Source organism: Panthera onca, chromosome C1 (genome assembly GCF_046562875.1).
Source record: "Panthera onca isolate mPanOnc1 chromosome C1, mPanOnc1 haplotype 2, whole genome shotgun sequence".
In the NCBI taxonomy this organism is placed as follows: domain Eukaryota; kingdom Metazoa; phylum Chordata; class Mammalia; order Carnivora; family Felidae; genus Panthera; species Panthera onca.
Genome location: NC_138346.1, coordinates 143,692,253 through 143,718,271, shown reverse-complemented (window position 1 = coordinate 143,718,271; position 26,019 = coordinate 143,692,253). Strand labels below are relative to the sequence as shown.

The following is a 26,019-nucleotide window of genomic DNA, read 5'->3' as shown; positions in this document are numbered from 1 at the left end:
GATTGTTGTTATTTTCATTTTCATTTGTTTCCATCTATTGTTAAGTTTCTTCTCTAATTGCCTGGTTGACCCATTCATTCTTTAGTAGGGTGTTCTTTAACCTCCATGCTTTTGGAGGTTTTCCAGACTTTTTCCTGTGGTTGATTTCAAGTTTCATAGCATTGTGGTCTGAAAGTGTGCATGGTATGATCTCAATTCTTTTATACTTATGAAGGGCTGTTTTGTGACCCAGTATGTGATCTATCTTGGAGAATGTTCCATGTGCACTCGAGAAGAAAGTATATTCTGTTGCTTTGGGATGCAGAGTTCTAAATGTATCTGTCAAGTCCATCTGATCCAATGTATCTCTCAGGGTCCTTGTTTCTTTATTGATCCTGTGTCTAGATGATCTATCCATTGTTGTAAGTGGAGTATTAAAGTCCCCTGGAGTTACCACATTCTCATCAATAAGGTAGCTTATGTTTGTGATTAATTGTTTTATATATTTGGGGGCTCCCGTAATCGGCTGATAGACATTTATATTTGTTAGCTCTTCCTGATGGATAGACCCTGTGATTATTATATAATGCCCTTCTTCATCTCTTGTTACAGCCTTTAATTTAAAGTCTAGTTTGCCTGATATACGTATGGCTACTCCAGCTTTCTTTTGACTTCCAGTAGCATGATAGATAGTTCTCCATCCCCTCACTTTCAATCTGAAGGTGTCCTCAGGTCTAAAATGAGTCTCTTGTAGACAGCAAATAGATGGGTCTTGTTTTTTTATCCATTCTGATACCCTATGTCTTGGTTGGAGCATTTAGTCCATTTACATTCAGTGTTATTTTGAAAGATACGGGTTTAGAGTCATTGTGATGTCTGTCGGTTTCATGCTTATAGTGATGTCTCTGATACTTTGTGGTCCTTGCAACATTTCACTCACGGAATCCCCCTTAGGATCTCCTGTAGGGCTGGTTTAGTGGTGATGAATTCCTTCAGTTTTTGTTTGTTTGGGAAGACCTTTATCTCTCCTTCTATTCTGAATGACAGACTTGCTGGATAAAGGATTCTTGGCTGCATATTTTTTCTGTTTATCATATTGAAGATTTCCTGCCATTCCTTTCTGGCCTGACAAATTTCAGTAGATAGGTCTGCCACTAGGCTTATGGGTCTCCCTTTATAAGTTAGAGCCTGTTTATCCCTAGCTGCTTTCAGAATTCCCTCTTTATCCTTGTATTTTGTCAGTTTCACTATGATATGTCTTGCAGAAGATCAATTCAAGTTACGTCTAAAGGGAGTTCTCTGTGCCTCTTGGATTTCGATGCCTGTTTCCTTCCCCAGATCAGGGAAGTTATCAGCTATGATTTGTTCAAGTACACCTTCAGCCCCTTTCTCTCTCTCTTCTGGAATTCCTGTGATACCGATACTGTTCCGTTTGATTGCATCACTTAGTTCTGTAATTCTCCCCTCATACCCCTGGATTTTTTTTTATCTTTTTCTCAGCTTCCTCTTTTTCCATAATTTTATCGTTTAATTCACATATTCTCTCTTCTGCTTCTTCAATCCATGACATGGCCACCTCCATTTTATTTTGTACCTAATTTATAGCATTTTTTAGCTCCTCATTACTATTTCTTAGTCCCTTGATCTCTGTAGCAATAGATTCTCTGCTATCCTCTATGCTTTTTTCAAGCCTAGTGATTAATGTTATGACTATTAGTCTAAATTCTTGTTACGTTACATTGCCTAAATCATTTTTGATTAGTTTGTTAGCTGTCACTACTTCCTGTAGTTTCTTTTGAGGCGAGTTCTTCTGTTTCATCATTTTGGGTAGTTCCTGGGGTGGCGCCAAACTGCAGGGCACTTCCCCTGTGCTGTCTGGAGTAACTTGTGTTGGTGGGCAGGGCCATAGTCAGACCCGATGTCTGTCCCCAGCCCACCGCTGGGGGCACAGTTAGACTGGTGTGTATCTTATCTTCCCCTCTCCCAGGGGCAGGACTCACTGTGGAGTGGTGTGGCCCCTGTCTGGGCTGCTTGCACACTGCCAGGCACAGTTGTGGTGCTGCTCTGATGGGATCTGGCGTATTAGCCTGGGTGGATCCGCAAGGTGCACAGGGGCAGGAGTAGCAGGCTCAGCTTACTTTGCTGTAGGTGGTCCCCTGCAGGAGAGGCCCTGCAGCACTGGGAGGGAGGCAGACCCGTCGGAGGGATGGATCCGCAGAAGCACAGCATTGGGTGTTTGCAGTGCAAGCAAGTTCTGTGCCGGGATCTGGTTCCTTTTGGGATTTTGGCTGGAGGATGGGCGAGGGAGATGGCGCTGGCGTGCGCCTTTGTTCCCCACCAAGCTGAGCTCTGTTCTCCGGAGCTCAACAACTCTCCCTCCCGTTGTCCTCTAGCCCTCCCGCTCTCGGAGCAGAGCTGTTGACTTATAACATTCCAGATGTTAAGTCCTGCTGGCTGTCAGAACACACTCCGTCAGGCCCCTCCGCTTTGCAAGCCAGACTCAGGGGCTCTGCCTTGCAGGGTGGGCTGGCTGCTCCTTCACTGCCCCGGCTCCCTCCGCCAGTCCATGTAGTGCACACCGCCTCTCTGCCCTTCCGACCCTCTTCCGTGGGCCTCTCGTCTATGCTTGGCCCCGGAGAGTCCGTTCTGCTAGCCTTCTGGCAGTTTTCTGGGTTATTTAGGCAGATGTGGGTGGAATCTAAGTGATCAGCAGGACGAGGTGAGCCCAGCATCCTCCTACGCTGCCATCTTCCGTGTTCCTGAAAGTGAGTTTCTTCTGAACAGTTTGGAAATTTTTGAACCATAACTGAAAAGACAAAGAACACCCTACTTCCCAAAATAAAGCACAATTTATTAAAGTGTAGAGATTGTTTGTTTGTTTTTGAGGTATAGCATACATTAGCACATCTTTTTATGAGGCTGCTGTGCACATAGAAGATATTGGAGAAATATTAGCGAAGAGGGGATAGTAGATAACTGAGATAGGATTGACTGGAGCCCATGTCTCCCTGAAGGGAAAGCTCGAGGACTGTTGAGGCTGACCCAGTGGGAGGTAGTGGAATGATGGATCAAAACATGGGGCAGAAGATCCTTGAAAGAACATTCTCTACACAACTTGAGAGGTCTGTCTTAGAAGAGACCTAGAAGAGAAGAGAAAAGTTGCTAAGGTTAGCAAGCAAGGAAGCACGAGTCTTATATTTCTTCTTTGGTAAATTAACATTGTGTAAGTTTAAGGTATACAACATAATGACTTGATGTATATATTATATAACAATTACCACAAGGAAAAATAGAATTATCAAAATGTGACACTTTTGTTAAAAGGTGTTATTGCTGCATTAAATTGGAAATACAGAAAATGTTTATAGTCTCATTTTCCAATATAGGATGTCTTTGAAATGCATTTTGCAAAGATCCCAGATGAACCTGTTGAGAGTATGCCTGTATGCTACATCAAAACAGATACCACAGAAGTCCATGATAGAGAAAGCAGAAGTGAAGCTTCCTCTGAAGATGACTCTTCTGGTGATTCTGAAGATGAACGAGTTCAACGTCTTGCAAAACTTCAGGAGCAGGTAGTTGATTGTATTGGTAAAAGTTTTGGTATTTTTGTGAGCTCTTGATGCAGATCTATTATAAAATGCTTTTTGTAGATTAAAAGCTGTTACATTTAGATCACTTAGCAACTGTGGCTTTATTTACTTATTGGCACATTTATAATGTTTAATAGTCTTTCTTACCCAAAGGTCTATATATCTTAAAATTCTGTTATTTATATTCTTAACCCCAATGAATGGATTCTCATTGAAATGATTTATATGATGTAATCCAAGATATGGATGAGATTTTAACATTGCTACCTTTTGTGATAAAAGGTTAACCTTCTCTGAACTCAAGCCTGAAAAAAACAATTAAAAAGTTAAGATTACTGGAAATTTAATTTTCATGGTCTGGTTATAGATGAATACCTAAGTTTATGGGTTGAGCACATGATAGTATTTCTAATTTAGTGTATGCCCTTCAAAATAATGAATTCGTGAAATAAAATAAGAACCTGAAGGACATGAATTTCAGCATAGTCCTGACTTTTGAGTGCCTTCATTTTTTTTCTGATGTCTTTACTTAGAGCTGTGAATGTTTATAGAATTTTTTCTTTATCAGCTGAAAGCTGTTCATCAACAGCTACAAGTTCTATCCCAAGTACCTTTCCGTAAGCTAAAGAAAAAGAATAAGTCTAAAAGGGAAAAGAAGAAAGAAAAGGTTAATAACAGAGATGAAAATCCAAGGAAAAAGTTTAAGCAAATGAAATTAAAGGAAAAGTCTAAAAGCAAGTAAGTATCTTTTATTAAAAATGCCTTATTCAAATCATAATATTATCTCAAATAATTTTGATTAAATTTAATTTTTGTTTAGTCAGCCAAAGAAGAGGAAACAGCAGGTGTTGGCTCTGAAACCTGAAGATGATGCTAATGCTAAACCTATGAACTATGATGAGAAAAGGCAGTTAAGCTTGGATATAAACAAACTCCCTGGAGATAAACTTGGGCGGGTTGTTCATATAATACAATCAAGAGAGCCTTCACTGAGAAATTCCAACCCTGATGAGATAGAGATAGACTTTGAAACACTAAAAGCATCAACACTGCGAGAACTAGAAAAGTATGTTGCTGCATGTCTAAGAAAAAGACCACTAAAGCCTCATGGTATGTATTTCTGTGTAGCAGTAGAGGTCAGTCTGGTATTTGTTTTTGTTTTTGGGAATACTCTTTTTTCCTCTTAAATCCTATAGGTAAGAAGATAATGAAGTCCAGAGAAGAATTTCATTCACAGAAAAAACAGGAGTTGGAAAAGCGGTTACTAGAGGTCAATAATCAGTTAAACTGTAGAAAACGTCAACCAAAATGTAGGTGGCAGTCCTTTAAATGTTCCTTTGATGATGTAATTCTGGTAGCCTTGTAATGTACTTCCCTATTTTGTAGCTGAGAAGACGCAGTCATCCAAGGCTGTTGGAAGTGGTTCCCGATTAAGCGAAAGCAGTAGCAGCAGCAGCAGCAGCAGCAGCAGCAGCAGCAGCTCCTCGGGGACTGAAAGCAGTAGCAGTGATTCAGGCTCCTCAGACAGCAGTGATTCTGAATCAGGTTAGCTGTCCCCTTAAGTGTACTTGTGTTTGTGTGGAAATTTTTTCCTTGTACTATTGAGACTTCGATTTTTAAGAAACGTCTGTCACTTACCCAGAACCTATGGTTTGGATGCCACACTTATTATTGAATTGCATGTTGAAAATCTTACTATTTTCTTTAAAAGATGCCGTGTAAAATGAAACTTCATATTACACATATGTGACTTAGAGGTGTGTAACATCGAAAATAAGTTTACTAAAGGTGGGATAGTTTCTTAATATATAACACCAGATCTTAATGCGAGAAAATAACAAATAATAAAATTCCAGTCTTCATTTTTTTATAAAGTGAAGGATTATTTGAGAACATTTACTCTCTGTGATGTATCAGACTACTGTAATGTTGCAGTTATGTCCCGTTGTGACAATATATTCTGACTGAATATATTGAATGATTTCATCATTTTGAATTAAGCCAGTCATCCCAGAAAATGTTTAAAGGAGAATTTTATTCACTTCTGTGTTTTCTTCATTGTAGAATATTATCTTCCATTCATAGAAAAATGTACTTCACATTGAGATTTCCAGTTATGCTGAAGTACCATATTACCTTGGGTAGATTTTCATCAACTGTTATCAAGCTTAACTCATTCATGTTTTGTTTGTGCTGTTTCACTGATGGTCATGTAGTTGACAAGTAATCACTGCCCCAAGGATGCCCAAGTGGCATTCCATCATTATCCACCAGAAGGCATGTTCAGAATATAGAGCACTTTTCTACCCCAAATTTTGCTTTATTTTGAATGAGATGCTTCTTGTTTGTCATGAGATTCAGTTCTCTTCAAAAAAAAAAAAAAAATCCTACACAGAATATTGTCACATCAGGGATTCTTACCTTTTGTAAGAATACCCCTCTTATTTCACTGTGGTAGTAAAGTCTTGCTGGCTTGGAGTCCCTTTTGTTTCACTTTTGGTTCTGTTCGGTTTGCATTTATGTGGTGCTGATTGCTGCATTTTGTTTTTACATTTCTAAAGTATATAGTGGTAAACATTTTTGTTGGATTTGTCATACTAGAAAATTTTTAAATTGATTTAGGGCTGTAATTATACATTATTTTCTTATATTTGACAATAAAGCATAAAACAATGCTGGAAAAACTAAAGTTGCATTTAGAATTTTAAATTGTAATAATTAGCATTTGTAACTTCATCTAATAAAGCATTTGTGGCCTAATAAGTTACAGCACTTTGTCTTTTATTTGTAAGATAAAGCTGTTTGAGTTATCTAATTATATATTGGCTACTGATCAATAGATGCCTTAAGCATTAGTGGAAAAGTGATATATACAGAGTGCTTCAATAAAATACCTTAATTTCAGTTTCTGATAGATTCTTCCAACACACTGCTTGAAGGAAAGATGTTTATCATCTACTATGTGTTCTTAGAATGGTTCTTATATATGGTTTCCTAACTTTCCAGTGGAATAACTTGGCCTCAGAATTATAATTTTTTTCACACATTTGTGTTGAATTTTTATTTTATGACTGATGTCCTTGTTTAATGTTATCTTTCTATAACAAGTACTGTTTTTAAAAACATTGTTAAAATCAAAGTAGCACATTGTTATGTTTCAACCTACATTATGAGGGTATATAGGTTTGTGACACTAAGGTCAGTTTTTCTTACATGATAGTATGAATTTGTGAATTTCTTTGAAATTTTTATTGTTTTATAAACATTCAAACTGTGTACTTGGAAACACACTTACATGCATGTTATAAATTGCAAACTCAGTGCTTACCTTAAATGAGCATTAAGTTCTCTCCTGTTTTTTTGTTTTTGTTTTTGCTTTATTTGCTTAACAAAATAAATTAGTAAATGAAGCAATAGGACCTTTGTCTTAAATATTAACTTCACTTGTACCCATTAAAATACCATAAGGCTTTTTACTTCTGGTGTGTAAGCTAAGAACATTTTTTACTTTCTTGACAAAAACTATAAATGAAAGGATTGTAAATTATGAAAAATAATGAAGTCATATCATAGCAATAATAATACTTAATGCAAAATAGTAAAAAGCATTTGCTATTCTTAATTATGTATATGATATTATCAAAGAGCAGACAACAAATCCCAAATCAAGTCTCAGGGTAGAGGGAAATGGAGCTACTTACTGAGAAAATACAATTTGTGAAAATTAGGAATGTCAGCAAAAACTTTATCTGTTACATAAGTACAAATTAACTGAAAAAATATATAAGATTTTGTAGCTTTTAAATTTATTGTGGTTTGTTCAGAACTTAAACTTAGAGTTAGAATATCTTCATTGCCATAACTCTGGTTAATAAGGCTTTTGATTATTCAAGATAGGAGATAAGAATATATTTTCATTTCAAAACTTTAATAGAGGAAACTTTTCTGATAGAAAGATATTGATCTTTAGCAATTTTTCTTAACCTTTTTAATACCTGCCTTCTAGAATTTTATAGCAGTTTGGCTATATGCAATTTCCTTAGCAAAATCATAATCTTTTGTAATTTTGGTTATCAAGGATGGAGCTCTAAATTAACTTTTATTAGTTCCTTAATATTGATTCATAGTTCTTTAATTATCCTTATTATGAGCTGCTCTGTCTTTACTGCAGTAGCATTCTGTTTAGATGTGTGAAATGTTTGAATGGTAACATCTGTGAAAAACATTTAAGTGTTGTAAATTGTGTTACAGTTGTTTATTCCACATTATTTAAATGATTATATTTCATGTATTTTCAAACCTTATTTTATGCACTTTTGAAAAATACAGGCTCAATTCTGCTTTATTAAATAAGATTAATTAAATGGCCAAGCTGTGATTTCCAAGGAAAGTTTTATTTAAAAATTCTTTAATTAAAATTTCAAACAAGATATTGAATCAGTTCTAAGGTGGAACTGGAATGAAATCCCAAATCTTTGAAAAATATAAATGAGATATCTTTGGAGTAAAAGCAGTACTTGATTGCAGATTTGTTGTGTTTTGGTTTTATCACTTAAATTATTTTCTTGACTGACATCAGTGTATGCAAATTGTCATGTGTAGCTTAGTCAAGAACAATTATTAAACGTTGGTAAAAATGTAACCCTTTTCTAAATGATTTTTCATAACCTTCAAAATATCATCAAATATCAGATCAAATATGTAAATGAGATTTGACAGTAAAATGAATTCCAGATGCTTATATCCTATGTTAGCTGGGCTTTGCTAGTATGTACACAAAACCTATTGAAAGTTTTCTTCTTCTTCTTTTTCTTTTTTTTTTTTTTTTCCTACTGATAGTTTTCTAATTCTCCACAGCTTTGGCTATCTTGAGTGCTATAATAGGGAGGAATATAACTAATAGATTCAATTCCATAGATAATATTACTGAGAATCAAATGGGATCATCTCATTGGTGGTAGTACTTTTAATTGAAATCTTAAAGAAAATAACTTAAGGAACTGTCTAAATGTTAGCTCAGATACTTGATTAGTGTGGAATAGAATTATTTTTCAGGGGGGGCAGCTGAGTGGCTCAGTCGGTTAAGTGTCCGACTTCGGCTCAGGTCATGATTTCAGGGTTTGTGGGTTCGAGCCCTGTGTCAAGCTCTGTGCTGACAGCTCAGAGCCTGGAGCCAGCTTTAGATTCTGTGTCTCTCTCTCTTTGCCCCTCCCCTGTTCATGCTCTGTCTCTCTCTGAATCTCTCTCTCTCTCTCAAAAATAAAATAAACATTAAAAACAAAAAAAGGAATATTTTTCAGGAATGTTTATAATTTCAGTTGTTTAATAGTTACACTCAAACTCAGTGGTTATGGCATCAATTCTTCACCTGATTAAGACAAAGTAAATTTGTCACTTCATTCATTAGACTTTTTGCTTTTATTGGCTTCAGTGTAATATTCAGAGGAGGAAAGTTATGAAGCCCTTTAACAGTTTCTTTTTTAAAAACACTTCCTTAGTTATGGGTGACTTACAAACAGGACTAAAACAATTTCTCTTTTTAGTTTTACAACCTAGGTTTTCTGTAGAAGTGATGAGGATATCTCTCTCTCTGTCTCTAAATAAATAAACTTAAACAATTTTTCTTTAGTTTTTAATATTTATTTATTTTTGAGAGAAAGAGAGAGAGAGAGAGAGAGAGAGAGAGAGAGAGAGACAGAGTGTGAGCTGGGGAGGGGCAGAGAGAGAAGGAGACACAGAATCTGAAGCAGGTCCAGGCTCTGAGCTGTCAGCACAGCTAACAGTTCAAGTCCAGATTTTGTTATACCTTTTTTAGGCGGAGAATGGTTTAGTGCATGTAGGAAGTACACAATGACAGTTGGGGAATGCTCTTTGGCATTTAAGAGAAATGATTAGTTTATCACTTAAAATTTTAAAACTATGATGACTTTCTCATCAACTATAGTATTTCAAAGCACTAGAAAGATAAATTCAAAGACCCAGCTTTGATTAAAAACCTATATATATTGAGGTCCACACTTGAGCCTTGAGTCTTTGAAAAAGAGTGGTAAATTTTGTCTTGTGTATTTAAAAATTATCTGTTCAAAAATGGGTCTTCCTGAATAAGCAGGCTGTCTAGAATAGTATTTTCTCAGTATGTTAGAATCACCTGCAAAACTTTTAAACTAGTGTCCAAACCTGAATTAAATATAGAATGGGGCTAGATATATGTGATATCTAAGTATCCCAAGTAACTTTAATACGCTGCTATGTTTGAGAACCATTGACCTAGGGGGTTTTTTGTTTCTACCTTTTAAAATTTTTTTTTTGTTATAAATGTTTACTTATTTTTGAGAGGGAGGGATAGCACAAAGGGGGGAGTGTTGGGGAAAGGGGGACCACAGAATCTGAAGCAGGCCTCAGGCTCTGAGCTGTCAGCCCAAAGCCCAATGCGGGACTCGAACCCACAAACCTGAGCTGAAGTTTGATGCTAAACCAATCGAGCCACTCAGGCGCCCCAGTTTCCACTTTTTGTACTTGGGTTGTGTTTATATATTAAAATAAGTACCAGACACTTCAATGAAAATTGCCAAAGCAGTCTGTAAAGGGAGCACATTTTTTTAGTTCAAAGACAAATTGCTTATTTGGGTTTTTTTGTTTGTTTGGTTGGTTGGTTGGTTTTGGTTTTTTAACCAACAGACCATGTCTTAGGTGATAAGTTTGGGCAAATCATTTAACATCTCTGGACATGCTTTTTTCCTATAAAATAAGGTAACAGAACCAGGTAGTGAATTCCAACTACCTTTTTAAACCCTGTTCTGTGTAACAGAAGTGTGATTTAGTTTTCTAATTCAAAATTCTTCAGTAATTTTTTTCCGCTATATATGGCATAACGTTCTGGTTTTGCATTATGGTATTATATTCATATTCAGCTTATTAAACTTTTCTTAGTCCATACTGTCTTCCTGATAACATTTGCTATATCTGGAGCATTTATCTCAGTGCTTTGATAGGTGATGGATATTAAACCAACTCTTTAATCAAATATTCAATTCCAGCTCTCTTTTATTCTATAATTAAAATTTTTTGCCTTAGTTTAAAATGAAAACTTTTTTTAATGTTTATTTTTGAGAGAGAGACAGAGAGCGAGCAGGGGAGAGGGGGCAGAGAGAGAGACACACACAGAATCCACAGCAGGCTCCAGGCTCTAAGCTGTCAGCACAGAGCCAGACACAGGGGCTCTAACTCAACGAACTGCGAGATTATGACCTGAGTTGAAGTCAGATGCTCAACCGAGCCACCCAGGCGCCCCTAAAATAAAAACTTTTCCATCAGAGTTTTATGTTGAGGTTTTGGGGGAGATGTGAAAATAGAACATATTACATAACATGCATAATATGCATTTGTTTAATAGTTCACATATATTACCCAATTTGAATCTCTTAAGGTGGGTATGCATATTATCACAGTTCCCTGGAGAAATTAGTTGACAGTATATATGTTGTCACTATAGTGCTCAGTTTCATTAAGATTTGCAAGACCTGAAGAGCTTCTTCACTAACTGAAAGGGGATCTTAAACTCGATAGTGAAAATGTATATGTTTGCCTTTTAACTACAAGGGCCAGGAACTCATAAACAGTTTTATGTTTTATGTTTCTAGAAAGTCAACTATGTAAAAGTAGAATGAGAATCAAAATGCTGAGTTTTAGGCTGTCATTAATTATTCTTCTGTCCATAGTCTAAGACTTTTATGAAACATACTGTATCGGATGGTTTTGACCTTTTTTTATTGCAGTATAACTGACATACAATATTAGTTTCAGGTGTACAACATAGTGATTTGGCATTTGTGTACTTTGCAAAATAATGACTACAGTAAGTCTAGTTACCATTCTAGTTAAAAAAATTTTGATGCCTTTTCCTAGTGTCTTCAGATTCAGAGAATTTTTAAAATTCTGAGCTATTATATCAGAAAACTAAGATAACGCCCTTGAATTTTTTAGTAGAACACTAATATATGTCATATTTTATTATACTTAAGAGTCTATGTAAATTGTAGAATAATGTAGTTTGGGTGCATATTTGAATATTTAAGATAGCTGTGTAGATGTGCATATATTATATGATCATATTAATGAAGTCTGTTTTTTTTGTTCAAAGCTGAAACCATAATTTATCCCCTAAATGTGAAAGCTACCTGGATCTATACCCTCAATCTTTCCTGTCTATATTCTTCCCTTCCCTTCCACCTCGCCCCCAACACTTAAATAATACTTAGTGGAGTGACATTAAGATGGTTCGTGTCATTTCAAAACTTGAATTCTTTAAACTAAAGCACGTCATTGAGTGGCATTTAGCAATTTTAACAATGTCCAGCATCAAACATTTTAGGAGAGGAAAGAACAGTAACACATCCAGTGGAAACTGATGGCATTTCAGGAAGCAGAAGGTAATTATTAAAATTAGAACGTTTTAAGTTTGAATAAGATTTGGTATTAACCAGCTTTGGTGCCCTGGAGCCTGAAACAAATAATGCTAAGGTGGCTCATCAATGCCCACCTGGAGAGATGGGTCAAGGCATTAACTGGCAGTTTGGTGCTTTATTGCACTGGCCTAGGCTTATGATTGGGGAGGACAGCGCCAGAAAATATTGTAAGATAAAGAAAGGAACTTATGAGTAGCATGTCAGAGATCTCTTTTTATATCTACTGTACCACCAGTGTCTGCTGTAAAGGTATTTCTAAAGGTAAAGAAGGTACTATAAAAACCATTTGTTACAACATAGTTAAGGCTGCCAAATAACTAGAGAGTAAATAAATAATTGTTTGGGATCTTCCCATAATGCTTAGTAAGCAGAGCAGACTTTACCATGAAATCAAATAGCTTCACTTTTCATAAAAGACTGTATCCTCTCAGATCAGTGATATATCCTTCTCTTATAGTAAGTTCTTAATTATTTTAATTAAGTTCCTTGTGGCTGTATTTATGGCTACTTGGTAAAAGATGATTTTGCTATAATTCATTCTACTTGTTTAAAACCTTATCTGTGTTGTAACTTGTTCCTGTTTAAACTGTCACTTATTCAAGCTCTTTACTATGCTGTTCTTTTTTGCCTAAATGATCCAAATTGAAATTTGTGAGTGGATATTTATTCAATTATGTGGAAAAGAAAATATCCCCTTTAAAACGCAAGTATCTCTTTAGAATTTTGACTGATTCAAAGGGCAAAAACCTGGTAACTATAAGAATTTCTTGATTTAAGAGGTTGGTATTAAAGACATTTTCCTGAGATGACCGTTCTATTTTTAATATGAAAACAATTTATAATTTAAATCGTAAGGTTTTAAGCTAACAAATATTGAAATATTTATTTATATACATTTGCAGAAATGTTTCCTAAATTTACTGAAGCAAAACAGAATGATTCTCCTAAAGAACAAGTAAAGGTAAGTTAATTCCTCCTTTTTTACCTTAGAATTTAAAAATGTATATTATAACTCAACTGGTATAGTAGTAGCTTCTTTAAAATTTGTTTTGATTTTGTTTATAACGAAGAGCTGTCACATTTTCAGTTTGTCAACTAAATACTCAAAGATTTCTTCTTAAAATTGAATACAGGAAGTATTTGGCTACATTTTTCTAATAAGATATAACTGTTCTATAAATCATATTAGAAGAACAAATGATAGAAGTTTTGAGTTAGTCTTGAGAGTAAATACAGAAGAAAGGCCTTGCTTTCCCTATGTGCACACAGTAGGATGTAGGGTGCACACAGTAAGGTGGGATTTCTAAAGGGAGTAGGAAAATGGTAGGCAGGGTTTCTAAAGATAAAGCTTATAATTACCGGCTACTAATTTTAGCACATCTATCATTAGTAGTTGACATGCTTTGACAAGGATAGAAGTAATTTTATCTCTTACTAAACTAATTCAAGTTGTAATTCTCATTAAAGCTTTAATCCTCTATACCTTCCTGAATATAGAATTACAGGTATATACCTTTATTAAATTATAAATTAACATCATCTAACTAGGTTACAGATGTACAACATAAATACGTGTGTTGAGGGAGCTATTATAATTATATCTTATCTTATATATATTATATAAGAGATATATATAATCATCCTGTTAAGAGGTTGCATGATTAGTGCGATCATCTATTTTCATAATTGAGAAAATGTAGAAGGAATATATATACTATCTGAAGGAGAAAATGCTTAAAATCGCTTTTAAACTACAGGGAAGGGAAAGAAATGGTTAGTACATTGACACAGATTAGGGACTTACTTTTTCTAAACAGAGGTAGTAGTGCGAAGAGAGGCAAAGAAGCACAGAAGTTGTGTTCAGGGAAAAATGGCAGCAGAGGGTATTTGTCAGGGATTAGTTGGCTTGGGGGACATAATAAAGAGGGCTTTGGACACCCAGATGAAGTGGTAATTAATTTGGTAGACAAGAATGAGTTCTCAAAGGTACAGATTGTCTGTTGCCATAGATTTTAGTGGAATCAAAATTATATCAATGAACTTTGAAAGCATCCTCAATACATAGCATATAAAATGCTGTCTTTTTATTTTAATGTTTATGAGGGATGGAGGGAGGAAAGGAGGCAGCAGAGAGAGAGGGAGACACAGAATCGGAAGCAGGCTCCAGGCTCTGAGCTGTCAGCACAGAGCCTGATGTGAGGCTCGAACTCACAGACTGAGATCATGACCTGGGCCGAAGTTGGATGCTCAACTGACTGAGCCACCCAGGTGCCTCTAGAATGCTCTCTTAATGATCTGTTTGTGGCCAGAATTTTTTCAGTGTCACTCACTGAGGAACAAAATGCCCGTTGATAATAAAAGAGGGAATTTTTTTAGAAATATGAGTAAATGCATATATTTGTGTGTTTCAGAAAGTGATTTTTTATTGATTTAAACCTCAGCATTTGACTTTAACTTTGCAGCTTGGGTCTATATTATTGTTGGAACATTTCTATGGCATTAGTTTTATTCAAGCTAGCATAGGTATTCATACACTTGCCTTATTTACTCACTCTAACCCCTTTATTAGATGGAGAAAGACTGTCTTACTGATCTCTGTACTATCTACAACTCAAAGCTTAGTAGATAAGGTACCTGGGCTTTGGTACTATAACTTAGCTTGTGACTAAATAATTGTGAGATTCTAGGAAAGTTGCTTTTATTATATCTGAGTCCTATTGTAAACTATAAACGGGGATAATAGTTATATTGAACTCATGAGATTATTGTGAGAATTGAAGAGCTTTATATAAAGGGTTTAGCCTGGTGCCTCACACATTGTAAGCATTTAATAAATGTTAGCTATATAATACAGTTGTTACTTACTAAATCAGAATTTTGTTGATAGTCTTACAGGTCAACTATCATGTGATTTTTACCCACCCTTCCCATTATGCCTATAATTCAGTAAGGTAAAGGGGGTAAAAGAAAGCAGATTAGTCTCTAGATTTGGTATAAAAGCTTACAGGAAAGCATTTGGAAATAAGCAGCACTATTTAATAACATATGTAAGTTTGTATGTATTATTAACTAAGATTATAGGCTTTGACTAACTCTACCTAAAACTATAGGATGGCCAAGTCTTTTAATCTTTCCACACCTTATTTTTCTCATCTGTAAGAATGGGATAATTATACCCTATAAGTTTGTATGACTTAAATAATTATATCATAGTTGAAGGTAGTTTTAAATTATATTCTTTTCCTCTCTGTTTCTACTTTTTTAGTTAAACTTCTTGTGTGGTTAAAACTCTGAAAGACAATTGTCTTTATCTTTGTCTTAACAGATACAGTCTTCTGTACAAGATGAAGCCTCTGCAAAAACTACCCTTTTTTGTCAGACTTCATATTCATGTGAAATACCACCAGATCACCATCAGTTAGCATTTAATCATCAAGAATTAGAACATTTACACAGTGTGCAAAACATTTCGTCTTTACAAATTCTGCCTCCCTCAGGTAAGAAATTAACTAGTTAATAGCTACTAAATTTCAGGTTAGAAATAATCACTGAAGCACATAGTTAGAAATTATCTGCTTTATTTTTAAAGGTATTCATTACATTTGAATAAGAAAATTATATGTACAGTTCACATGCAATTTACTTTTATATAGATTATATACATTGGCTTGTGGGTCAAATACTAAAACCTTTCACTGCCAGAGCCCATACTACTAAGTTCTGAGCAGATTTGGGAAATGTAGCTCTAATTTCCATGATTCCTATTTGAGTTGGAAAGGTAGGATGGAATAAGGAAAAGATAGAGGTTTTATAGGTAGAGAAATAAATTTTATACATGAGAAGTAGTTTACAGCTAAGGAAACTTAGGACAAAAATACTTGCCTAGTGGTAGTTCACATTTACCAAAATCATCTTCCAAACCTGGCTAAATTTTTATATTGTTACATTCATTTGACTACAAATATCTTGTCTGTTAGTCTTGTCAGAAGTGGAGTTATTGCCTGTCTCGTCCTGATTCTCCTGCCGTGTATGCCACAAACGATAATTCTCCGATACTGATGAGCCCAAATTAAGGAGTACCTGAACCTTGAGATAGTATTCAGGTCTAGTCTAGAGTCAGGTGTGAATATTCCTCATCCATGTCGCCTTCCCTCTAGTAGGCTGCCCACCAATTTCTATTTGGCCTTCCAAGGGCAGGGGTTTCTCCAAAGCAGAAGAAATTTCTAAATTGTTTTACTACAGTACAGATTAGGAGGAAGAGAGAAGTTTTGATCCTCCTTTAGTGCTTCCAGTGAAAGCTCTCTGTTCTGTGTTTGAGTATTTCATTTTGTATGTAACTCAAGTTATAGCTCTTCAGTGTGGAGAAGGGAATGGAGATCAAAATAGAAAATACCTAAAGCAACACTGGAAGGCATCCCAGGAATTAAAGAAAAAAAAAAAAACAAAGATCCAAAGTATAAAATATTTATATCCATCCTTTTGTGGAAAAAGGTTTTCAAAGTATGCAGGAGCATAACTGAAGATGTGTTAATTCTAGGTCATGAATTATCTTGAATGCAAGTGTTGCATTTGGGTCTTTTATTTTGCACACAACAAGTAGCTTTGTTTTTTGTTTTTTGTTTTTTGTTTTTAACGTTTATTTATTTTTGGGACAGAGAGAGACAGAGCATGAACAGGGGAGGGGCAGAGAGAGAGGGAGACACAGAATCTGAAACAGGCTCCAGGCTCTGAGCCATCAGCCCAGAGCCCGACGCGGGGCTCAAACTCACAGACTGCGAGATCGTGACCTGAGCTGTAGTCAGATGCTTAACCGACTGAGCCACCCAGGCGCCCCTAGCTTTGTTTTTTTTTAACGTTTATTCATTTTTGAGAGACAAAGCACAAGCAGGGGAGGGGCAGAGAGAGGGAGACACAGACACTTAAGCAGGCTTCAGGCTCTAGCTGTCAGCACAGAGCCCGACGCAGGGCTCAAACCCACGAACCGCGAGATCATGACCTGAGCCAAAGTCAGTCACCTAATCGACTGAGCCACCCAGGCGTCCCTCAACAACAAGTAGCTTTAAATAGTAGCCTAACAAAATCAGATTTTATAATCGGAACTGATTGCTGCTTAACTGTTTAGGGGACAGACAGATTTTAAGATGAAGATGCTCTGATGTAGGTGGAACCAAGTAAGGAAGCTGAGTGCTATGTAGTCTAGGAGAGAAATTATACGAGGACCATAACTGAGGCAGTAAGCATGGAAAGATGTGGATAAATTAGAAGAATATTTTTGTGGCACAGCGCATAGGCTTTGTTAGAATGAATGTCTCACCAAGGTATCATCCAATAGTTAGATTGAAAATAAGAGGCAGTGCTCACTTTGGGCGTATTTGAGGTACTAGAGTATCTGATTAGAAATATATGACTAGAAGTAGGTTTCTAGAACTAATAGGGTATAGCAAGAACTATAATTTATGAATCACCAGTGTATAGAAGCTACTTGAAGCTGTAAGAATGGATGAAAACATCCAGGAAAATGTACAAAGCAAGAAGAGGAAGGTTAAGGACGAAATTCTAGGAAACAAAACTTCCTCAGTAAAAATTTTAAAAAATTAGTTAAAAGACAATGTTATCAAATCACCAGAGTACAAAAGCGCCACAAGAGTATACTACAGTGCATTAAAGTAAGATGAGGAGTGAGGCTTAAAGTTGGCAGTTGAAATTTTTTACTTTCGCAAAAGGTTTTTTAGTGGCCATTGTGATTGAGGTAGAAGCTAGATTTTTGTAAATTGAGAAGTAATCTGAACGTAGCCAGTCTTTCAAGAAGTTTGTTGGAGAGGATAGCTGTAACTTTAACAGGAAAATAGGTGGGGGGTTTGTTTGTTTTGTTTTTTGGGGTTTTGGTGTTTTGTTTTTTGTTTGTTTTCTCAGACTGGGAGAAGTTGTTTTGTTATGTTTGAGTTTTTGAATCAGATTTGAGCATGTTTGAAGGTTGATCAGAAAGAGCCACAGTAGGGAAAGGTTGCTGTTTTCATTGTAGCACTTTTGTAGAACAATTGATAGGGATAGCCCTGAAGAAGAAATAGACAATGGAAAACCAAAAGAATGCATTCATGATGGTCTTTTGTTCCTATTTTGAGAAAACACCCTATCTGTGAAAAGTCAGGCTTTCAATATCTAAGTCTTCAGTTGGGGTAAGTTTATTGTATTTTACTTCAATTTGGGCTTATATGTGATTGTGAGTAACATAGTGTGTAAAAGGAATTTTGTATGATGCCACAGATGCTATTCTGTTGCACTAACCAGGTTTTTCAGAACCCAGTGGTTTGCATTTGCTAACTGTAGGTGGCACTATGCCCAAGGGAAACTACAAATGTATACAAGCTAAAATATATATAGAAGTTTACTTTTCTGGAGTTTAATCTCGATGGAAATAAATTTTTGGTTAAGTCTTTTAAACAATAAAGATTTTTTTCACTTAAGTTTTCTTAACAAAAAAAAGCTTGAAAAATGTTAGTACAGAAAAGCTTTAAGAAATTGAATCAAGTGTTGTGAGCTTTTCCCAAAATTACTGCCATCATCTCCATATGAACTAGAAGAAGCCTCTTTTTTTTCCCCTTAAAATAAGTTGAAGCTCTTAGTTATAAAGGATTATTAGTCTTATTCTTATTACTTATCCATTTCCCAGCTTATAAAAATCTTCACTCAGTTGTATTAAGAATTAAAAAAAATACTTACGCTGTCATATCATTGTGAATTAACATGGCAAATGAAAAGCTTAATCAAAGAGTTAGCCATCAAGTAGGAGAAATAAACAATTGGGTATGCGAAATAAAAATAATGTTCCCTAAAAGAATCAAAATGAAATTTAAGGAGGTGAGGAAGGCAAAATTACCTGATCTCTTTGGCAGATGTGTATTTTACAGATTAAGTTATCATTTGAGCTGGATATTGGAGGAAGAAGTAAGACTTATCTATGTATATCTAGGACTGAAAGGCATTTTGGATGGAGAAAACAACATGAATGAAGGTATTTAGGCAATCAATAATTGGATGTGATTAAACCTTTGGTTGGATGAATAGGAATATGGGGAAATGAATTTGGGAAGGTAGACCAGTTCAGATCATAAAGAACCTTGATATCTAGAGACTTTGGACTTAATGGTAATGGTATAGTCATTGGGGAGCCAGTGAAGGTTTTTTGTTTGTTTGTTTGTTTTTCGAGCAAAGGGTGTGCTTCAAAGTAATTAATATGCCAATATTATGTAGGCCAGTTGGAGGAATGGGCCATAGGGAACAGAAAGAAAATAGCAATTGTGTTTTTGCAGTAGCAGAAAAAAAAACAAAGTGATGGAAAGAAGGAAAAGGGAAAGGCTAAAAAATTATAACGGTCAAACAAGCAGGTCTGCAAAAGATGAATATATGCTAGGTTTTAAGAACAAAGGAATATAAGCTTCAGTGACTCAGAGAATATGGGCTAGATACTGGTCCGGGTTGCAGAACATAAGTTTTAGGAAAGAGGAGTTCTGTAGTGTTTTGGGTACTAGAGGGTAATCCCCATAAAAATGTTTTTCGGAAAGTTGGACCTTAACATACTTCCTAGGCTTCTGTGATACTATTTTCTTGATCGTCCCATCTCTCAGAATATTCCTGACAGATATCTCTGTATCTGCCTTAAGCCCTTAATATCTTTTTACTTCAGGGCTTTCCAGCCATGTTCCAAAGCCTAGGTTTACTGAGCTAGTGATCCTCTCCACTTTCATAGCAATAGGCTTGGAGCAGCCTTCCCATTTACCCAGATTTTCCATACATTGATCATTTTCTACTTATTATAACATGTAAAAGGTTGAAAGGCAGTGATCTATACATTGTGCCTAAGTGATCTTGGTGTCTGTTACTTCTGGTCTCATTTTTACAAATCAAGCATCGAGGCCCCATGCATGTTTATACACCTCTGCTGACCATCTTTCCTTCAGCATCTCATAGGTATGTCAAGCACAGCATGCCAAAACTGAATTTCCCGATTTTAATCTTTCCTCTTTAATTTTTTAATTTTTTGCTTTAAAAAACACTATGACTGGTGCGCCTGGGTGGCTCTGTGGGTTAAGTGTCCAACTTTTGGTTTCGGTTCAGGTCATGGTCTCCTGGTTTGTGAGTTCAAGCCCCACATCAGGCTCCATGCTGATAGTGCAGAGCCTGCTTGGGATTCTCTGTCTCCCTCTCTCTCTACCCCTCCCCCACCTCAAAAATAAATAAACTTAAAAAGATAAAAATAAATTATGAGAAATAAAAAACACTATTACTTTATTAACTACCAATAGAGCTAGCCTACATGGGGCAGTGGATGCTCTGGGCTCAGGGTACATGTAGGATGTGAGGAGGGGATAATGATTGAGAGTCTCTTTTGAAGGAGAGAGTGTGGTCTGGAGGCCAGACCCAAGAGCACCTCACATTTGCTTCTAGAAATGGGTAGACCTAATAAAGTAGCCATGGCAAGATATGGCCATTCCACCAGAAAGATGCAGAAATTCTTGGAAATCTAGCTGTCCATCACAGTTGAGGTCTAGTTTTTTCATCATACAGTCTAGGACACCAGGGTCCTTCCAGTTCTTTAGGAAGGCTTCCACTTCTGTATTCATGAAGGCTGGGAACTCTTTCTTGGAGAGGTGCAGTTGTTAGCCTCCTTTCCAGCATACTTGTGGGAAACAGCAATCAGAAGCTCAATGCACTGCTCAGTCTCAGTAGGGCTGGATATTTTTGCCATGTCTATGTGAAGCAGGCATGGAGCCTGTGACCAGGCAGTGGCAGCACTGCTCCTTTTTCATTCTTTTTTTTTAAAATTTACATCCAAGTTAGTTAGCATATAGTGCAACAGTGATTTCAGGAGTAGATTCCTTAGTGCCCCTTACCCATTTAGCCCATCCCCCCTCCCACAACCCCTCCAGTAACCCTCAGTTTGTTCTCCATATTTATGAGTCTCTTGCTTTGTCCCCCTCCCTGTTTTTATATTATTTTTGTTTCCCTTCCATTATGTCCATCAGTTTTGTCTCTTAAGTTCCTCATATGAGTGAAGTCATATGATGTTTGTCTTTCTCTGACTAATTTCACTTAGCATAATACCCTCCAGCTCCATCCACGTAGCTGCAAATGGCAAGATTTCATTCTTTTTGATTGCCAAGTAATACTCCATTGTATATATATACCACATTTTCTTTATCTATTCATACATCAATGGACATTTGGGCTCTTTTCATACTTTGGCTATTGTTGATAGTGCTGCTGTAAACATGGGGGTTCATGTGTCCCTTTGAAAGAGCACACCTGTATCCCTTGGATAAATACCTAGTAGTGCAATTGCTGGGTCATAGGGTAGTTCTATTTTTAGTTTTTTGAGGTACCTCCATAATGTTTTCCAGAGTGGCTGCACCAGCTTGCATTCCCAGCTCCTCTTTCATTCTTAATAACAGCACTGCCACCACCTATTTCAGCAAACTGAGTCATTTAGCATTTAATTCTCTTGACATGCATACTCTTTCTACATCTTAAATAATATGTGGCCTCAAGCACAGAAGGGATGTAGTTATGTACTTAAAGCTATACTCCCTGTTTTTCCCTTCCTTGTTGAACTGAGAAAACATAGGTATGTTAGGCCATGTAGGGACATACAAATTTAAACTTTGTTCTTTCATTCATGCCTCTAGTTTAACAGTTTTTTCTCACCCTTCCATGATCACTCCCATCTCTTAACATTCCTCTCTTTTTCAAGCCTCAACCTCAACTAGTAGGATTTGGCCAGAGAATCAGTCAAGGGATTGACAGATGGTAGAAGGTTAAATGTAAGTTCCTACATTATAGTATGTAAGTGGCCAGGATTTTGTGACCTTGGAATCAGTTAACAGAGATAGTAACTTAGTTGTCATTTGTCTCTTCTGACCTTTTGCTACTTGTTAGGGCCCATAGTAAAGAACTAGGGAGAAGTGAAAGAGAAATGACTCAACTAAGTTTCTGCATTAGGATATTCATGGTTGCATATGCCAGAAAACTCAGTTCGAGATGACATGAATGATGTAAGTAATTTTGTTAGTTATATACAACCACTGGTCCAAAGGTAGGTCAGTCTAGGCATGGTTTGACCAAAGCTTAAGGTATTTTTCTGTAGTTATCTTTACTGGTGATAAGTGAAACATTTGTATGCAAGTTTAACAGCTAATACAATTGCATAGTTTGTTCTTTTTACCTCAGAGTCAAGCCAACCTCTTGCATTTCGTACATGTTATCTTCTCACTAGCTAGTCTAGGTATTTAGTGTCTTAGTTCTTCCATTCTTTGTGTTTTCTTTGTTTTCAATTTGACCACCAAGAAGTATCTTTCCCTAGGATCCCTGCATTGGTGTAGGCCTGCTCTTTACTAAATGACTCACTTGTGTTGGGGTAGCATTACCATGATTGATTTGGCCTAATGAAAACCCATCTTTGGAGCAGAGGTCATTCTGCACACTGGGGGACTGCTATACCATGGGGACAGAAAAAACAGATTTTGGTGGGTGGCCACTGTGTCAGCTATCCTTTATGAAGACAAAACAAGAGGACATAAGTTCCAAGCAAAAAAATGTTTATTTTTCAGTAGAACAATTCCTCAACTAAGAATATTCCAAAGTTAAACAGCATAAACAAATTAATCCTTTTGTTTTCGTAGTTTCTGACCTGGGTTGGGGGGGAGAAGAAGTCAAATTATGGACAAACAAGATGAAATATCTTGATTATACTATTCTAAAAATGTGTGCATCTAGGTGATTGTGAACAACATTTGAATGGCCTAACTATGATGCATCAGTCTGGTGATAATGACACAACGGTGTTAGAATCTGAAGGTCCAGTACCTGTGCAGAAGGTAAGAGTGATGTTACTTTTTTTCCTAACAAATTTGAAGGGATTTAAAATTGAATATAGAAGTGGCACAAGAGGTGTTTTAAGCCTTAACTTGAATGAGATTTTGGATCTCTAAGCCTATTTGATAAAAAAAATTTTTACCTATCTAATAAAATTTAAAAAATTTACTTGTGAGCAGCACCGCCCCCCATCCTCTATCATCAGTTCCCATGCTTGTGTTTAAGTTTTATAATGCTGCATTTGCCAGCTATCCAGATTTTAAAGCATGTCATAAAGCTGTCTTTTAGAATTTGTGGTGGGGGATTTCCTAATGGAGTCTTTTTGTGTACTTAATCTCAAACCACACATTGATCATCCTTTCGACAAATATTATAGATGTTTGGGACACATTAAATAGCTCAGCTACTATTCTAGGCATTTGAGTCATTCTCAGAAACTTACTGTAAAGGAGGTGTTTATATACCTTGTCTTTTCCTTCTTTTCCTCCCTCCCTCCCTCTCTCCCTTTCTTTCCTTTATTTTTCCTTGCAAATACGTCAGAGGACAAGTCTTATTATTTCTTTGTTTCAGCACACTTAGGAATATGATTTTACCATAAGGAACACACTGATTTGGTCCTTGTGTTTTCTTAGTATCTTTAATTCTCTTTGATAATGTGCTAATAATTACTATCATCAAAGATTATGTTTAATTTGGGTGTCTTGTTATTGATAAGAACCATTTAAAAAAAGTGTCTTTTCTGATAATCCAACATTAATTTTTTTTATTTTACTGGTTTTTGTTTTATTTAATTTTTCAATTTTTTTAACGTTTATTTATTTTTGAGAGAGAGTAAGCAGGGGAAGGGCAGAGAGGGAGACACAGAATCCAAAGCAGGCTCCACGCTCTGAGCTGTCAGTGCAGAGCCTGACATGGGGCTCGAACTCATGAGACATGAGATCATGACCTGAGCGAAAGTCAGATGCTTTACCAACTGAGCCACCCAGGTGCCCCCTGGTTTTTGTTTTAATAACAGAAGTGTCACCTATCCCCTTTACGATGGAAAGAATAGTGCTGCAGAGTTTATTTACTTTAAAAATTTTATTTTCGAGAGCGAGAGCAGGAGAGGGGCAGAGAGAGAGGGACGCAGAGGATCTAAAGCAGGCTCTGTGCTGAGAGTGCACAGAGCCCAATGTAGGGCCCAAACCCACAAACCATGAGATCATAACCTAAGCCAAAGGCAGACATTTAACTGATTGAGCCACCCAGGTGCCCCAGTGCTCCAAAATTTCTTAAATATTTGGCTTACTGTAATCTTTATGTTTCTAATTTAACAACCCTGTTTATAATTTTGATTGAGCCAAAATAAAGTTTAAAAACAATAAGAAAATTTCCAAAAGGGCAAAAATAAGCAGCAAAACATCTAGTATATGTCATACAGTTGAAGTTTGTGCCATAGGTGAAAGTGACATAAGACCACTCTGATTATTTCCAATGTCTAGCATGTAGCAGGAACTAAAATGTTGACATGAAAGCTAAAGGAAGAATGGGATTCTGGGGCTTGTTCTCCCACAACAGACTTTCCATTCTTGACATTTCCTACCATTGCTCCCTCACTGTCAGTAGTATTACCTCCTATTGAAAAGAGAGGCTATGGAATTTTGGTGCTAGAAGAGCTCTTTGAGAATTAGTCTATGTGAATAAACTGCAACCCAGATGGTTCAAGCATCCTGCCCAAATAAGAGCTGGGACTAAGACCAAAAGAATTTCAACAAACACTCAGACTCTTGTCTTTTTACTTGGAAGCCCTAGCTTTGCCGTTTTTCTCTTCTGCCTCAGGAAAAGATGTTTCGTTACCAAGACTAACTCATCTCTGTTCTTAATTCTCTTGCATTCAGCAGATTTATTATAGTGGAGGTCTCCTACCATCTCTGTAATCTCTATTATTTTTTTTCTTATTTGTGCCAGTATCATATTGTCTTGATGATTACAGCTTTGTAATACATCTTGAAGTCCAGGATTGTGATGCCTCCAGCTTTGGCTTTCTTTTTCAGGATTGCTTTGGCTATTCGGGGCCTTTTCTGGTTCCATACAAATTTTAGGATTGTTTGTTCCAGCTCTGTAAACAATGCTGGTGTTATTTTGATAGGGGCTGCATTGAATGTGTAGATTGCTTTGGGTAGTAGCATCATTTTAACAATACTTGTCCTTCCAATCCATGAGCATGGAATATTTTTCCTTTTTTGTGTGTCTTAATTTCTTTCATAAGCTTTCTATAGTTTTCAGTGTATAGACTTCTCACCTCTTTGGTTAGGTTTATTCCTAGATATTTTATGGTTTTTGGTGCAGTTGTAAATGAGATAGATTCCTTGACTTCTCTTTTTGTTGCTTCATTATTGCTGTATGGAAATGCAATTGATTTCTGTGCATTGATTTTATATCCTGCAACTTTGCTGAATTCATGGATCATTTCTAGCAGTTTTTTGGTGGAATCGTTTGGGTTTTCCATATAGAGTATCATGTCGTCTGCGAAGAGTGAAAGTTTGACTCCCTCCTTGCTGATTTGGATGCCTTTTATTCTTTTATTGCTTTATTCCTCTTTGCTATTTGGATGACTTTTATTGCTGAGGCTAGGACTTCCAATACTGTGTTGAATAACAGTGGTGAGAGTGGACATGCCTGTCTTGTTCCTGACCTGGGGGAAAGCTCTCAGTTTTTCCCCATTGAGGATATTAGCGGTGGGTCTTTCATATATGGTTTTTATGATCTCAAGGTATGATCCTTCTATCCCTACTTTCTTGAGGGTTTTTATCAAGATAGGATGCTGTATTTTGCCAAATGCTTTCTCTGCATCTATTGAGGATCAATGTGGTTCTTGTCCTTTCCTTTATTGATATGATGTATCACATTGATTGTTTTGCAGATATTGAACCAGCCCTGCATCCCAGGTATAAATCCCACTTGGTCATGGTGAATAATTCTTTTAATGTATTGTTGGATCTGGTTGGCTAGTATCTTGTTGAGGATGTTTGCATCCATATTCATCAGGGAAATTGGTCTGTAGTTCTCCTTTATAGTGGGGTATTTGTCTGGTTTTGGAATCAGGGTGATGCTGGCTTTATAGAATTAGAGTT

The 26,019-nt window shown here is 36.4% G+C and overlaps 1 protein-coding gene and 1 pseudogene across 5 annotated transcripts in view; one reads left to right on the top strand and one right to left on the bottom strand.

Annotated features, from left to right (window-relative positions):
- The window catches only part of BRDT (bromodomain testis associated), an 80,863-nt gene that overhangs the window by 32,524 nt on the left and 22,320 nt on the right, over positions 1 to 26,019 (top strand). For 4 of the 5 annotated variants that reach the window (XM_078451676.1, XM_078451675.1, XM_078451677.1 and 1 more), the window contains 8 exons: positions 3,366 to 3,554; positions 4,141 to 4,310; positions 4,393 to 4,682; positions 4,769 to 4,882; positions 4,959 to 5,117; positions 12,940 to 12,998; positions 15,363 to 15,534; positions 22,808 to 22,908. In XM_078451676.1, the coding sequence (XP_078307802.1) occupies positions 3,366 to 3,554; positions 4,141 to 4,310; positions 4,393 to 4,682; positions 4,769 to 4,882; positions 4,959 to 5,117; positions 12,940 to 12,998; positions 15,363 to 15,534; positions 22,808 to 22,908 (1,254 nt within the window). Of the gene's footprint in view, positions 1 to 3,365; positions 3,555 to 4,140; positions 4,311 to 4,392; positions 4,683 to 4,768; positions 4,883 to 4,958; positions 5,118 to 12,939; positions 12,999 to 15,362; positions 15,535 to 19,007; positions 19,073 to 22,807; positions 22,909 to 26,019 lie in introns of those variants that run through there. The other variant, XM_078451679.1, reaches the window with a different exon arrangement.
- Positions 20,479 to 20,783, bottom strand: LOC132671327 (protein S100-A11 pseudogene; annotated as a pseudogene).